The following is a 16,367-nucleotide window of genomic DNA, read 5'->3' on the forward strand; positions in this document are numbered from 1 at the left end:
AGCAGGGGAGGGACCAGTCAGCCATACTGAACATTTCTGTGTGTCTGGCCAAGGCTGGTGCAGGCTGGGGCTGTGTCTGCTGGGCTGTGGAGGGTGAGTAGGCCAGCCAGGATTGGAGTTGTTGGGAAGGTGCCTGGGAGAGACCCAAAGTTTCATCAGGCAGAGATGTGCTGGGAGGTGGGTAGGTCACAATTAGGGAGTTGTTGACTTTTTTAGCAGGGGAGAGATTTTCAGAGGTTTTGGGCCATCAGTTTTGTATCTGTTCATTGATAGAATGATGAGAAGGATGGTTGGGCAAAGGATCTAAGTATGTTTCACAAATTTCATGAAGACATGAAATTATTAAAAAAAAAATTAAGCTATCCTGTCCATCATAGAATTCCAGAAGGATTTGAGTCAGAAGGAACCTTTAAGCTCACCTTGGTCAACACCCCCTCCCCTGGGCAGGGACACCTCCCACTGTCCCAGGCTGCTCCAAGCCCCATCCAGCCTGGCTTTGGACACTTCCAGGGAGGGGGCAGCCCCAGCTGCTCTGGGCACCCTGTGCCAGGGCCTCACCACCTTCCCAGGGAAGGATTTATTCCAAATATCCCATCTAACCCTACCCTCTGTCACTTAAAAGCCATTCTTGGACAGTAGTACAAAAAATATCTACTTGTTTGTGTGCTAAAGAGCACAGGCAGCAGCGTCCAAGCTTGGAAGAAAAAACGCTCTGATTAGGAATGTTGTGCTTGTTGCTGTCTGCACACAACTATCAGAACAGCTGGCTTGTGGTCAGCAGAGATTGTCACTGAGGTGTCTGCAAAGCAAACCAGGAACAGCTTTGTTGACACATGAAAACTCAGTGGTGCAGAGTTTCTTCTGTGATTAAAAATCTCAACAAGGACAGACTACTCCTGACTTTGCTCCTTAAAGCAAGAGAAACCTCACAGCACAAATCTTAACAATCACCCCAAAAATAATATTATCAAGCTTTTAATAGCCTCTACTTACCAACAGCCTCACACTCAAGGAACTTTGCCCTCCAGCAATTTCAGCTATTAGAGGCTGTTCTTTAGCAAATAAATCGCAGAATATTTCACATATGGCTTAGCAGATGCCATTAAAGGACTGATGTCATTAAACAAATGTCTCTGGAAGGCCAGGACACAGGGCACATTGTGCTGCACCTACCCTTGCTGGTGCGGAACGTCAGCATGGCCGGCTGGCCCTCGCCCGCGGCGCTCCTGGCCACCATCAGCACCTCGTACAGGCTGGAGGGCTCCAGCTCGGTGAGGCGCAGCTCGTGCTCGCTGCCCGGCACCCGCACCGTGTGCCAGCCGCCCGCCGCGCTCACGCCGTCCTCCAGCTGCACACGGGGAAACAAGGGAAACTGTCAGCACGGTGTGTACAGAACTGGGCACTGCTCACACCCCGAATCGCACCCCAAAGCACCTTTGCCCCTCACCAAAACTCCTGCTGTTCTACATTCACCTATGCTTAGTCTCCAGCTGCACACAGGAGAAACTGTCACAGCTTAGAACTGGGGGCTGCTCACACCCCGAATCATACCCCAAAGCACCTCTGCCCCTCACCAAAACTCCTGCTGTTCTACATTTACCTATGGCTTGTCTCTAGCTGCATGTGTCAGCACGGTGTGCCCGGAACTGGGCACTGCCCACATCCCGAAATGCCCCCCAATGTGCCTCTGTCCCTTGCCAAAACTTCTTCCTTACATTTACCTATGGTTTGTCTCTAGCTGCACACGGGGCAACAAGGGAAACTGTCAGCACAGTGTGTAGAGAACTGGGCGCTGCTCACACCCCGAATCGCACCCCAAAGCACCTTTGCCCCTCACCAAAACTCCTGCTGTTCTACATTCACCTGTGCTTAGTCTCCAGCTGCACACAGGAGAAACTGTCACAGCATGCTTGGAACTGGGCACTGCTCACACCCTGCACTGCACCCCAAAGCGCCTCTGCCCCTAGCCAAAACTGCTTTTCTGCATTTACTTATGGTTTGTCTCCAGCTGCACACAGGGGAACAAGGGAAACAGTCAGCACGGTGTGCTTGGAACTGGGGACTGCTCACACCCTGCATTGCATCCCAAAGCACCTCTGCTCCTACTGCTGTTCTCCTACATTCACCTATGCTTAGTCTCTGGCTGCACACAGGAGAAACTGTCAGCACGGTGTGCTCGGAACTGGGCACTGCTCACACCCCGAATGGCACCCCAACGTGCCTCTGCCCCCTCCTGCTGTTCTCCTACATTTACCTATGGTTTGTCTCCAGCTGCTCACTAGGGAGAAAACTGTCACAGCATGCTTGAAACTGGGGGCTGCTCACACTCTGCACTGCATCCCAAAGCGCCTCTGCCCCTAGCCAAAACTGCTTTTCTGCATTTACTTATGGTTTGTCTCCAGCTGCACATGTCAGCACAGTGTGCTCGGAACTGGAGACTGCTCACACCCCAAATCACACCCCAAACACCTCTGCTCCTCACCAAAACTCCTGCTGTTCTACATTCACCTATGCTTAGTCTCCAGCTGCACACAGGAGAAACTGTCAGCATGGTGTGCTTGGAACTGGGGGCTGCTCACACCTTGCATTGTGCCCCAAAGCACCTCTGCCCCTCACCAAAACTGCTTTCCTGCATTTACCTATGGTTTGTCTCCAGCTGCACACAGGAGAAACTGTCAGCATGGTGTGCTCAGAACTGGGGGCTGCTCACACCCCAAACTGCACCCCAAAGCACCTCTGCTCCTCACCAGAACTGCTTTCTTACATTCACCTACGGTTTGTTTCCAGCTGCACATAGGAGAAACTGTCACAGCATGCTTGGAACTGGGGACTGCTCACAGCCCACATTGCACCCCAAAGCAACTCTGCTCCTCACCAAAATTCCTGCTGTTCTACATTCACCTATGGTTTGTCTCCAGCTCCTCACAAGAGAAACTGTCAGCATGGTGTGCTTGGAACTGGGCACTGCTCACATCCTGCATTGAACGCCAAAACACCTCTGCTCTTCCTGCTGTTCTCCTACATTTACCTATGCTTAATCTCCAGCTGCACACAGGGGAGAAACTGTCACGGCATGCTTGGAACCGGGGGCTGCTCACACCCTGCACTGCACCCCAAAGCACCTCTGCTCCTCACCAAAACTGCTTTTCTGTATTTACCTGTGGTTTGTGTCCAGCTGCACACAAGAGAAACTGTCACAGCTTGGAACTGGGGATTGTTCACACCCTGAATCACACCCCAAAGCACCTCTGCTCTTCCTGCTGTTCTCCTGCATTCACCTATGGTTTGTCTCCAGCTGCACACAAGGGGTAAACTGTCACAGCATGCTCAGAATGGGGGACTGCTCACACCCTGCATCACTCCACACACAGGCACCCAAGCACCTCTGCTCCTCACCAAAACTGCTTTCCTACATTTACCTATGGTTTGTCTCCAGCTGCTCACAAGGGAGAAACCATCAGCATGGCATGCTCAGAACTAGGGACTGCTCACACACCCTGAATCATGCCCCAAAGCACCTCTGCTCCTCACTAAAACTCCTTGTGTTCTCCTGCATTCACCTATGGTTTGTCTCTAAGTGCTTCTACTACAAATCAGCAGCTTTGCACCCACTTTCACTCCTTGGAATAAGCACCATAGCACTCCTTGGATAAACTTATTTCCCTCTCCACACACACACACACAGTTGGTTTTGACTGGTGTTTTTTCATTTTCACTTGTGGCTAAAACTACAAGAGCCCAAATGATTTTCAAGCCTTCAGTCAGCCTTCAGCTGTGTGCGACTAAAGGGCTGGACCCAATACCCCCTGTACTTGCCCAGCTTCCCCTAAACTTCAGCATTTAAAAATATTTACTGGCTAAAATGGGCAACAAAACGTATGTCTTAGTTAAGGATGGCAAAAAAGTCAGCAGGGATATCAAAGATTTGGGTTTACCAATGCATGTTTCTGTTTTTTTAAAAGCAGAAACACTTTTTAACTTAGCAGTGAAAAATCAGCTCCGTTAAAGAAAAGAAAGACTTTCTGGGTAGTCTCTTAATGCTTGACCTTTGCAGGAAAACATTACCCCAAATCCCAAAGGAAAAGACAAAGATTCCATCAAAAATAAACTACTAAACAATATAAGACTTTAATAAAACATTGGAGGCAGATCTAAACACTGTGGATTATCAAAGGTTATGCCAGAGGTCTTTGTTCAACTCTTTTCTTCTACAGCAGCCACTCCAGGGCTTTTAATCCCCCAACTTTTTTTTTCCTCTATTAAAAGAGGGAAATCAATAAAATAATTTAATGACACAAAGAGAGCACCACCCTAAAAACCAGGATAAATTCAGTGCCGAGAAATGCATGAGTGAGCACATTTAATGTGGAAAGGATTGGTGTGAGAGAAGGGAGAGCGTCAAAAAGGTCAAAAAAGCATCCAGAGCTTCCAGGGCTTATGTGAACCAACCGCCTTTGGATGAGAAATTATCACCAACAAACTCTGGCACTTGGTTTTCAGGAACCAACAGGTCAAAACTCTAAGCATTCCCTCCAGGCTAAGACAAGATCAGGATGTAGAGGATTAAAAAGCTTATGAAAAATAAATCCAACAGCTTTGCCACGCAGAAAACTGGTTTGCTTGGAAGAACAGATGCAGGCATTGCTTGGTTCTGATTTTAGAATCACAGAACATCCGGAGTTCAAAGTGGCCCACAAGGATCACAGAGTCCAACTCCTGGCTCTGCACAAGAGACCCCAGGAATCCCACCATGTGATATTAAGGAAAAGAGCTTGGTGTTGTCACACCATTTTTAATGCTATAGTAGGTACTGCCCTGCAAATTTCAGTTCACTTTCATATTTGATAACTTTGGTTTAATTAAGTCCTTTTGGGACCCAGAGCAGCAAACTCAGTGATGCACTAAGGTAAAACTCAGCTTCCCTTCTGCTCTCACACACAGATTAAAGCTGGCTCACACTTAAATGCATTTTAACCTCACTGACTGCACACAACATGCCCTGGAGCCCCATTCTCCATAATGACACTGTAAAGGACAGAAAAGCTTGGATAAATCTGGCTTAAAACTAAAAAGAGCAGTGTATTGGTGACAATGTCAGCCATCCCTCAAACAAGCTGTGTGGGCACAGGAATACTGTGCTTCAGCTGTGTGTGTGACATTGTGCTTCAGACACTGTGTCCAGCCTGGCCTGAGCCCATGTCCTGGTTCACAGCAGTGTGGAGACAGATAAGCATGCCAAACCTCTCCCTTGGAGAGATGTCCCTTGAGTGGGCTGTGATAAGATCATCTCCACCCTCCTGGACTGAGGAACCCTCCTTGGTCATGGCGAGTTCCCAGCACACTTTGGATCCCATGTAGATTTTGTGTAACCCATTGGTTTTTCCCCCTTTGTACCACCCCACTTTTCCCCATAAAAACCCCACCTTCTGCCCTGTTTGGGAGGGAGCCGTCAGCCCTGACCTCCTTCAGAGGGTTGCAGGAATAAAGGAACTCTGTGGAACTGCTACAGGGAGCTCCTGTCTCTTTATCCCTGTATTGGCCTGGGGACACCTTGCAAGGCAGAGCTGAAATCACTGCAAAGAGCTGAAATCACTGCTAAGAGGTGAAATCAGCGCTAAGAGCTGAAATCACTGCTAAGAGGTGAAATCACTGCTAAAAGGTGAAACCCCTGCTAAGAGGTGAAATCCCTGCTAAGAGGTGAAATCAGTGCTAAGAGCTGGAATCACTGCTCAGAGCTGGAATCACTGCTCAGAGCTGAAATTCCTGCTGAGAGCTGAAATCACTGCTAAGAGGTGAAATCACTGCTAAAAGGTGAAATCCCTGCTAAGAGGTGAAATCACTGCTGAGAGCTGAAATCACTCAGAGCTGAAATCCCGGCTAAGAGGTGCAATCCCCGCTAAGAGGTGAAATCCCTGCTGAGAGCTGAGGTGCCTGCCCCTTGCTGAGGTTACCCAGCGGCTGAAGGACTGCCTGAGACCCCTAGAAGCCGTCTCCTGCTGAGCTCTCCCTGGGAAGGTTGCAGTGTCCGTGTTGAGCCATCAGACCCCTGACCAGCCACCACAACCCACCAGCCCTGCTGTTCCTTGTGAAACCCAGAGCACCGCGGTGCATCCCCGCACGGGGCTGGGCACGGTACCTTGCGGTATTTGACAAAGTAGGCGTTGATGGGCAGGCCCCCAGCGCGGCCTGGCCGCCACACCAGGCTGTAGGAGTCGGGCTTGGGCGTCTGTGGGGGGCTCAGGATGATGGGAGCCTCGGGCGGCGCCGCGGCGCTCGACGCCTTCTCCATGGCGGCCGCGTCCAGAGGAGATTTTGTCGGAGGCGAGCTTGAAAACGCCATTTCTGCACCAAAATCGCCGCCGCTCTCGTCGCTCTGGGCAAGCTCCAGAGGAGCTGTTTCTCCTGCTCTCGTGCCAGCTGCTGAAGGAACTGCAAAGGGAGGGTCTGGTTACATCCCCACCATGACGTACGTTCGCCCCGCGCCGAGGGGACGCTAAATCATTTCAGAGTGACATTTCCAAACAAGCCCTGCTGCAAAACGCCAGGTCCAGAGGTGCCCACACAGGTCTGAGCCTGGTGCCAAGCTGTGGCCTGGGTGTTTTTTCAGGGCACAGCAGTGGGGTTCGGTTTGTTTTGTTTGGTTTGGTGTTTTTTTCACAGTAGCAAAGAGAGAAAACCTGAAACTCAAGGTCTACAGGCACAGTTTGACCATATCTCCATTAAATTAAGTCATGGCAATGCATGTTAAAAGAAATAAATAAGTATATAGCTAAATTTGTGAGACAAACCGAGTAATTTGTATGTCGTTGTACAAGGAACTTTTCATGGCCTGCACTGGCATGCACACAAGAGGACATTCTCCTACCCCAGTTTCTGAGGTTTTAGCTGTAATTTAGAGAAGCTTTGAAAGCTGTACAACTCAACTACTTCATTTGAAAATTTATGCTGAGAATAAACTCAGTTTACAGGAAGATCTATATGCAATTTAATACCAACGCATTTCAAGAAATCCTTCTCCAGCCTCCTCCATCCTATTTACTTTTGCTGGTATGAAAAAGAAATCTATATGGTATCAGTACTCTAAAAGAGGCCACAAGACAAAAAAAAAAAAAAAAAAGCCCTGTTTGGCTGATGCAGGGCTCGTCAGAATTCCAGGCAGGAAAATGGTGGCAGGTTGGACATGTGAGATTATCCAGGACAAGAAAACATCAGTACTTAAAGCAAGAAGGTTTGGGAAGCAGCACAGCTCCTCGAGGCTGCACACGGCAGCAGTGGGACAGCCAGATGTTCGGAGCCCTGTCCGTCCTTTCAGATTTGTGTAGGTTTATGTTACGTGCCGGGGTCTGGAAGGGGAAGGGAATGAAGGGAACTTGGTTTACAAAACAAACAAATTCCTTGGTAATGTAAAGCCTAGGCAGTGTTAGCCTGGCTGACTCAGATTCCTTCAAACCTCCATTAAAATACCAGCAGCAAGTGTGGCTGCTATTTTTGGCCACTTTTTAAAAAGCTGGGAAGGAAAGTTCTCTTTTCAAATTGAAGACATGCTCTCGGCAAGCATTCCTTGTTTGTTTCTTCTCATTTATTTAGCAATGCCACAAAATTCAGAGACAGGAAGAAGGCAACAACGTGGGGAGGATGTCCCCAAAGCCCAGATGGTCCTAAAATGCCAGACACTCCCAGAACAATCCCTGAGTGAAAGGGTATCTCTGCTGTCAGCGGAGCAGCGGGAAGGGCGTGATATTGGAAACAAATGGGAGGAGGTGGAAGGCCCTCAGCGCTGTGGTGGACCCCGAGGATGTGGGTGGGCATGGTTTGGTGCCTGCTGGCACTGGGGAATGGACTCTTGGAGTGGAGGATGAGTTGTGGTTTCAGCTGGTGACAGCAGACCCACAGCCAGCGCTGTGTTTATTGCTGCAGGAGGGGAGTCGTCAACAACTGCTGGGTTTGTTGTATTTTTGCTTTGGAAAACAAGCCCCGGGTAACAATTCCCATTGAGTAATTCACATCAAAGCTCTTTCTGCAAACTTTCTGGTATAATTACTACCCATATAACCCAGCACATCAGCCTTCTCTCTGCTGCTGTGTCATTATGCAACTTTTTTTGGCTGTTGCTCTCAGTGCCATCCCTTTCTCCTTAGCCATGGAGATTTTTCTTCCTCAGCTCCCCAATCCCACTGGAAACACCAGCAGCACTGAGCAGAGTCAGGCCAAAGGCCACATGCACCCAAAATCCTGATCCCACCAGCAAGTGGAGAAGGACTGAATGACCCAAATTTGGGCATTAAAAGAATTGTATTCATAGAATCTTAGAATGATTTGGGTTGGAAGGGACCTTAAAGGCCATTCAGTTCCACCTCACTGCCATGTCCAGGGACACCTTCCACTATCTCAAGCTGCTCCAAGCCCTGTCCAGCCTGGCCTTGGACACTCCCAGGGATGGAGCAGCCACAGCTGCTCTGTGGCCTCACCACCCTCATAGGGAGGAATTTCTTCCCAACATCCCATCTAACCCTGCCCTGTGGCAGTGTGAAGCCATTCCCCCTTGTCCTGTCACTCCAGGTTTGTACAAAAACCCTCTCCAGCTCTCTTAGGCATGAGAAGGGGGTCTAGGATCTCCCCAGATCCTTCTCTTCTCCAGGATGAACTATCCCAACTCTCCCAGTCTGGCTCCAACTCACACATTCCACAATACCCAGTACTCTGTTGCTCGCTGTTGTTTCTCCCCTTCAGCTGCCTCATTTTGAAGGGGAAGAGCTCTCACTTTTCCAGCCTCTCCTCCTGCAGAAACCTTTCCCCACCTGCTGTGTTTCACAGCACCTTTGCTTGTTCTCCTGCTCCCTCCTGACCAGGGTACAGCCAGCAGCTCTGGGTTTTATCTCTGCTGTGCAAACAGGTCACATTCCCAGGCACTTCCTCCCTGCTCCTTTCACAGCCAGAGGATCCTCCCTCTTTCCAAGCTCTCCAAACACCTCAGCACAGGCTGGGGAAGCCCTCTGAAAACCTGAACACAGCACATCACTGAGGTCACCCACACCTGGCACGTGTTTCAAATCACATTAGGACTTCTCAGAGCTTCTCTAAGGTTTCTGTAGGAGCAATTCAGCCTGTTTATCCCTGAAACACCCACCTGTGTATACTAAATGCTCCTTCTGTTTTTCACTCCCTTTCCTGCTACTGAAACTGCCTGCAGTGTATTTTTCTCCTTCATTTCCATTACATGAAGTTATTTTGGAGATTTAACCTTGTGTCCAGTATCTCTGGGAAGCTCCTGCAACTGTCTAAAAAAGACCCAAAAAAGGGAAGGCCGTGGGTACAGGATCCTGAGGCATCATTTTACATTTTGGTGGTTTCTCACTATGATGGCAGCTGAAGTTGTCCTGCCCACTGTTAGACCATGCAATGAATCACAGCCTGGAACAGATCCAGCAGAATTTAAAAAAAAGGATATATTTTTCAGCCAAATGGGCTCTCTTACTGTGTGCTGGGACAAAGCAAATTACAGGACCAGGTATTGAAGCTGAGAGGTGTTTAAGCTGATCCTTCTGCTGAAGCAATGGAATCCCAGCTGAAGTCATTCAGGTGCTTCGGAAGTGTTACCTGGCAGGAATTCTTCATTAAACAGCTGAGTGTCTGAGCATGTCTTTGGCAAGGCTGGGAGCTGCTCTAAACCCCTAACAGCTCCCAGAAAGTCCTCAGAGACTTTTATATCAAAACCAAATGCCTTAACCACCCTCTGCACCATAATCAGCAGCCAGTACAACGTATTAGAAACCGATAAAAGTTAATAAACAAAGCATTAAAATGGAACTCGCTGCCATAAAATTCTGAGGCAAAGCACTGGGATTTTTCTCTTTAACACAGGCTGAATTCTGGGATGATATTTAGTTTCGTTTTTCCACTCAGCAAGGTCCAAAAATAACTGATTTATAAAACTACATGATGGGATCACTTTCTTGAGGTTTCTTCTTTCTTTTTTTCCCCTAAGTGAACATTTAAGCATCTTTTTATGTTATTTACAGGAGTTTTAAACTCTAACCAAAGAACTTTAAATACGGGGCCACATATTAAATCCCACTAACCTGAAATCTCCCTGGCATTCAGCTAAATTAACTGAGGCAAGGTGCTGAAAGAGTTGAGAAACTTAAGTAACTTCATGTAACTAAAAATCTGAATCTGGGTTCTTGTGAAGGGAACTTGGGAGAATTCAAACCTGTTATTAATGTCATATAATATTCCAATCTGAGGAAAGGCTCTTTCCCATTTTGCTTTAATGTAAGTACTGTCTTTTCCTAGTAGCAATTTAAAGAAATAAATAAAAAATACCACCCTTGTGGGAAATGGATTTGTAGAAAAATCTCAAAACCTGACAGAAGGCTCACATAGTATGTATTTGTATATAAACACTGAGACAAGAAATGTTGACTTAGAAATGCTATGGAATGGGACAGATATTGCTGAGAGAGAAATGGAAATGGAAACAAGTTTTAAAGGATGGCTTTGTAAAAAAGACTAGATACTTTGGAGAAACAGAGAAATAGAAATAGAGAAATAGAACTATGAAAGATGTATTGTATTAGGACCTACGAGGGGTAATTTTAGATGATTTGCTTTAAGGCATGGAAGGCATTTCATCCCCTCAGCTGCCCCATCTCTGAGTCAGAAAAGGGCTTAGTTTGACACACCCTCAGATAGTTTTTTTCACACAGAAGATGCTAAGCCCGTGAAATGCACACAGCATTCGTCCTTTGCCTGAGGTGGGATGGAGGAATTGCTCCATGAAGACAACTAAAACATCTCTGCTTCCTTCCCCTGAGACTCCACCCCACCCACCTGCCACTCATTTCTTATCCTGAGGCATTTCTCACCCAAATCAGGGAGCCAAGAGGGAAGGCAGGGGCAGTAACTCACCGACAGTGAGGAAGGCAGGGGCAGTGGGAAGGCAGGGGCAGTAACTCACCGACAGTGAGGAAGGCAGGGGCAGTGGGAAGGCAGGGGCAGTAACTCACCGACAGTGAGGAAGGCAGTGGCCAGGGCAGAGCCATGCTCGTTGCTGGCCTCGCAGCGGAGCCGCCCGGCGCGCTCGGCGCTGACGTTCCGCAGGCGCAGGGAGCCCCAGCCCGCCCGGGGCACCGAGGGGCACCGGGGCTCTGGCCCTGCTGGGGGAGGGCTCTGTGCTCCAGGGGGGAGCCCCTGGCTGATCTCGAGGCCTCTGCTGTCGTACCAGCGGATCACAGGAGCGGGCAGGCCCGTGGCATTGCAGGACAGGGTCACGTCCCCACCGGCCACCACGGTGGTGTTGGCTGGGGAGGAGATGATGGTGGGGACGGAGTCTTTGCCTGGGGGGAAACACAACCAAAGCAGGAATTCAGCTAAGGGATATGACACTTAATGCCGGAACACGTCAATACAATTTAAAACATCACATGTGGCTCTTTCTAACCATTTTAACAAATAATCCTTCTCTACAAAGCACCTCTAGACTTCCCATCCAGACTGAAGAGATCAGCACAGACTCCACCTCAGAGAAGGCTGATAAAAACCTACACTTAAACTGTGCTTTAAATTCTCTAAATGATGAAGAGTTGACTGTCAGTGAGGAACACAGCACAGGCAAGACTGGCTTAGTCCACTCCACACACACAGAGACCACGAAATCTCTGCTCAGCCAGGCTCTGAACAGCTCACACCAACCATAGCTGGTCCAGAGAAGGTTCAAAGCTTCAGCTATGCACGACAGGGAGAGAATGGGGACAGCAACAGCCTTGCCAGCATCCTTGTGCCAGCAGAAATCAACTTCTCTGGGTATTAGAAGGTATCTTAGAGAGAAAAGAGATCAAAAAGACTGCTGGAACCTGATCCTGCCAATCTGATAGAGGGGAAGTGTGCATTAACCCCAGACCTGATGATTGTTGTGTAAACTTGATTATGGAACAGGCTTAACTACTCAACAGCCAATACTACGAAGAGTACCAGCTCACCCAGCACAACAGGATCCTGATTCCATTTAAGAATAAATCCCATCAAGTCCAATCATAAGCTGATTTGATTGCAGCTGATAATCCAGGTTTTAAGTATCAAGTAGCCACACTACCCCAGAAATCCCTGCATCTCTTAAAGTCCAGCTGAAAGCACCTTCTTTGCAAGATTAGTGATCAGAAACAAATGAATACATAATCTAGGGGAAAAAAATACCACAACAGAATAAAGGTTAAAGTATGAATGCTTAATGTGTGCTCTCGAGGGCTGCAAGTGCTCCTACCTGGCTGGACACGGAGTCTCCCCGTGGACTGCACAAACCCAATCCCGTTGTTTCCCACACACTGGTACAAGCCAGCATCCCCCAGCGTGACCCCGCAGATCCTCAGGCGGTTTCCTGTGAGGAGATGCCGTGGGGAGGGTCCGAGAGGAGCCGCGTTGTGGAGCCAGGCGAGGGTGGGAGCGGGGCTGCCCCCGGCCTCGCACCACAAATGGACGCTCGCCCCCGCGGCCACGGTCTGGTCCTGCAGCCCTCTGGAGAGCGAGGCAGGCTCTGCAAAGGGAAACGATTCTGCATAAATGACTTCGGCTAAATCCTGAAAAAACTGCTGTAAAACATTACACAGGCTTATCACATCCAAAGGCTGAACAAGTACCACAGGCTGCACAGCCCGAAGCTGGTTTTCCCACACGTGGGCTTATTTGAATGGGTTCTCCCTTTTATTTCAACAGCCACATGTTTGCAGTAATCTTGTAAATAAAAGACTTCTATTTTCAAAACACTTAATTAGTGACATCCCCCAAGAAGAGGTGTGTTGTGCATCAACACCCTGTTTTCTGAGTAACTCAAACACACACATTTTAAAACCCAAACAAAATCTGTCACAAATGCAGAAAAACTCAAATACTAGGAAAATCTGCTACAATGGAAAGGGGAGGTGAGGAATAACTAGCAGCCAAACAAAAGAGGCCAAATATATGATTATGTTTCTTTTGCTTTTGTTGATGTTCTCATCCAAACATATCACCTTCCCTCACCAGTTTTTGTTCACATAGAACCTCAAAAGAAGCAAATCTGGTCCCTGGCACATTACTGGCACTGGCGCTCTGTAGGAAAATAAATGGATCAGTTCTTCCCTTGGAGTTTGTTATCCTTCACTATTTCATTATTTCAGACTGCAAATGGCTTGAAGAGATAAATAATTACGGATTTTAACTTGGGAGAAATGATGGGATACAGTCATTATAAAGAGATCTGTATTCTTTATTTTAATATGCTTAAGGTTGAGCAAGAATGCAAGGCTGTTTGGAAGCAGATGCCAAAACTAGCAGGTATACGAAGGGTAAGTTTGTTGCCTGGATGTGAAAATATCTTTAATTCTTACCAAGTACAGTAAGCGAATAGTTAACATATTTCACTGCTCCGGAGTCACCTCCCACCAGGCAGGAGTAATTCCCAGCATCGGATGGCTCCAGCCTGTCGGTGAGCAGGTGGGAGTGCAGCAGCCTCCACCTGCCCGTCCTCAGCACGTCCCGGCCGTCCTTCACCCAGCGGATGGGGGCTGCAGCTGCCCCGCTGACCACACACTCCAGGGTCAGGGCGCTGTGCTGGGGCACTGCCAGGCTCTGGGGAGCCAGCGGGTGAAGGATGTGGGAGCCACCTGAAGAAGGGCCTGCAGGAAAGGAGACGAAATGTGGAATAGAATCACAGAATGGTTTGGGCGTCTGGGCACCTTCCACTCGACTGGGCTGTTCCAAGCCCTGTCCATCCTTGCCTTGAACACTTCCAGGGGTGGGACAGCCACAGTTTCTCTTGGCAGAGAGACTCACAGGATCTCACCACCCTCACAGGAATCCAATATCTAATCTAAACCTACTCTCCACCAGTGCCATTCCCCCCTGCTCTGTCACTCCAGGCCCTCTCCCTCCATTTTTCTTGAAAGCTCCCTTCAGTACTGGAAGATCACAATTAGGTCACCCCTAAACCTTCTATTTTACAGGCTGAACTATCCCAATTCTCTTAGCTTTTCCTTGCAGGAGAAACCAACCAAGCTTTTAAACCCCACCCCATTCTCTGTCCTCCTCCATGTCTTTCAAACACTGCACTTGGGACTGAGCATGATGTTGTAGCACTTCCAGAAGTCCTGCTCCAAAAGAGATTTGGGGACAGATGTATTAGCAGTATTCCCTTTCCAAAGGTGACTGCCTGGGATTTGAAAAGCCATGCTGCTCCTCCACAGTGAGGGGAAATAAGAACTGAATGTGCAAAGAATGCAGGAGACATCTTGCATACCATGGTGTTGGAGGCACTGATAGGCCCTTGCTAAAAGGGATGTTATTTATTCTGTTTGAGCTGTATTAATTCTGGAAAGCTGAACTCAATACTCACGTGTGACTGTGAGCTTCCGTGCAGTGAGTTCTACTCTGAGGTCATGAGTAACTGGGTTGTATGCTGCACACCTGTAGGATCCTTTGTCTTCTAAAGATACATTCAAAATTTGTAGGTTTCCAGATGGAAGAATTAGGTAGTTGTCTGAACAAGAGGGGAAGGTGAAAAGAGGATTAAATTTAATTTAGTTTCAAAAGATGTCTTTCTTTTTTGTAATTTTTAAAATTAATTTGTCAGCTATAGCTATTTATTCTAAATACAGAATCAAAGAGAAATCCCCATGCAAAGGAGACTCATTTATAAGGGTAGGTTTAGATAAAGTAATTTGTACAGGAAGTTCTGCAACTTTCCAGAGGAGTGTTTTTCCTTTAGGTTCAAAGAAAAAACTCTAGGCAAGCTTTTGTTGGATACTTATATTGCACAAAACCCCTCACCTGTTGATTGCTCCAGCCACTTCCCCCGCACTTGGAAGCGAACCTGTGCTTTGGGGTGACTTTCTGGCACCTTGCACCTGATGAGAGCTGTGCCTCCTTCCTCTGCTTCAACAACAGCTGTCCCCAAGGCATCAAAGTCACCTAAACCTGGAGAGAGTTGGAACAGGGTAAGAGCAGCCATGGCATGGGAGAGGGGAAGGGCAGTAAGCTCAGTGTTTGTGTTCACAATACAGTTGGTTTCATGCTGATTATCTTCTCTGCTGCAGCTTTTGGACATTGACATCAACAGGCCTGGTCTATCCTGCAGCCCCTAACACCATAAACCCTCCTTAACCACTTCCTTACTACAAAAAGCTTTTACCTGGGAACAGTGAGGAGAAAAAATAATTTCTATATTCCCCTCAACTGCTCCCAGAAAAGTGAGCAGAGACACTGGAAAGGCTGCAGGACTCCTCACACACTCTGCGGGCACTACAGAAGACAATTCACACTGACAGCAGGAAACCTGTCCATAAAAACGTGGAATTGTCTTTCTGGGATGATAATGAGGCAGGCAGAGAGCTCCCAGCACCTTCCTGTGTGCTGCCAAACCTCCAAGGCAGGAGGGAAGTGTGAAAGCTGCTCTTCTACTCCCTCCATGTTCAAACTTCTTTGAGGCTGTGAAGTTTTCTTATGTTGGCCACCCTTGGAGCTCTCTTGAGAGGGACTGGCCATGGGTCAGTACTTTACCAAAACACTTATAAGAGATTTTCCTCCCAAGGGGATTTTGGACATGCTCCATAGATGAGGTACCCTTCCAGAGAAATCACTCAAACCCTGCTTGACAAAGACCTGATTCAGACAGCCCACAGATCCAGGCAGACAAGCCACATTCAGGCAGGAATACTGTACTCCAATTCTCAGCACTGCACTGTCCTTTCCCTGTGGAAGACATTGTCCTTCCTCTTCCCTGGAGGTCACACAATTTACAGATCAAGCATCAAGGCAAAGGCTGATCAGAAGAACCAGTGCAACTAAGAGAAGGGAAGCTGTCCCTAAGAGGTGAGAAGACTGTCCCCACCTGAAGAACATCAACACTGGTTTGATTAAATCAAATGAAAATGAAAATCTGCAGCTCCCACTTATTTCCCAGGCAACAATTCCCACAGATTTCTCCTCAACTCTTACACTTCTGCAATGGTGTAGCAGCTCAACTGCTCCTTCAACATCCTTTGTGAAGGGAAGCATTTGGGAATCTTGTCTTTTCAGGCCAATTCATGGAAATTAATTATTATTTCATTGAATAACATTTGTGTTTACTGAAGGAGACCCTTGAGGTCTTTCAACTCAAAGTGAGGCTGACACCAACACTGAATCCATCAGGTATGGTTTGGTGTAACTGAGGCTTTAAAAGCCTCCAAGGATGCGTATCCACAAGCTTTCTGAGGAATCTGCTCCAGGGCTGCATCACCTGACAGGTCTCAGATGACGTAATTTAAACAAAAGGCAAGAAGTGTACAACCCATCATATTATCCCAGAACATTTTGATCTAAAAGTCAAAGGACAAGCCATACAAGCCAGCTGAGGA

General features: G+C 47.9%; 1 protein-coding gene across 1 annotated transcript in view; it reads right to left on the reverse strand.

Moving 5' to 3' along the window:
- CDON (cell adhesion associated, oncogene regulated) overlaps window positions 1-16,367 on the reverse strand; it is a 61,117-nt gene that overhangs the window by 21,148 nt on the left and 23,602 nt on the right. The window contains exons 4-10 of the mRNA XM_054292925.1: window positions 14,800-14,946; window positions 14,366-14,509; window positions 13,362-13,649; window positions 12,260-12,529; window positions 11,007-11,336; window positions 6,137-6,429; window positions 1,174-1,348 (exon numbers count right to left, since the gene is read on the reverse strand). Coding sequence (XP_054148900.1) covers window positions 1,174-1,348; window positions 6,137-6,429; window positions 11,007-11,336; window positions 12,260-12,529; window positions 13,362-13,649; window positions 14,366-14,509; window positions 14,800-14,946 — 1,647 coding nt within the window. The remainder of the gene's footprint in view (window positions 1-1,173; window positions 1,349-6,136; window positions 6,430-11,006; window positions 11,337-12,259; window positions 12,530-13,361; window positions 13,650-14,365; window positions 14,510-14,799; window positions 14,947-16,367) is intronic.

This window comes from Melozone crissalis, unplaced genomic scaffold (assembly GCF_028551555.1).
Source record: "Melozone crissalis strain CALT ecotype California unplaced genomic scaffold, PUWL_Pcris_2 ptg000120l_1, whole genome shotgun sequence".
Lineage (NCBI taxonomy): Eukaryota > Metazoa > Chordata > Aves > Passeriformes > Passerellidae > Melozone > Melozone crissalis.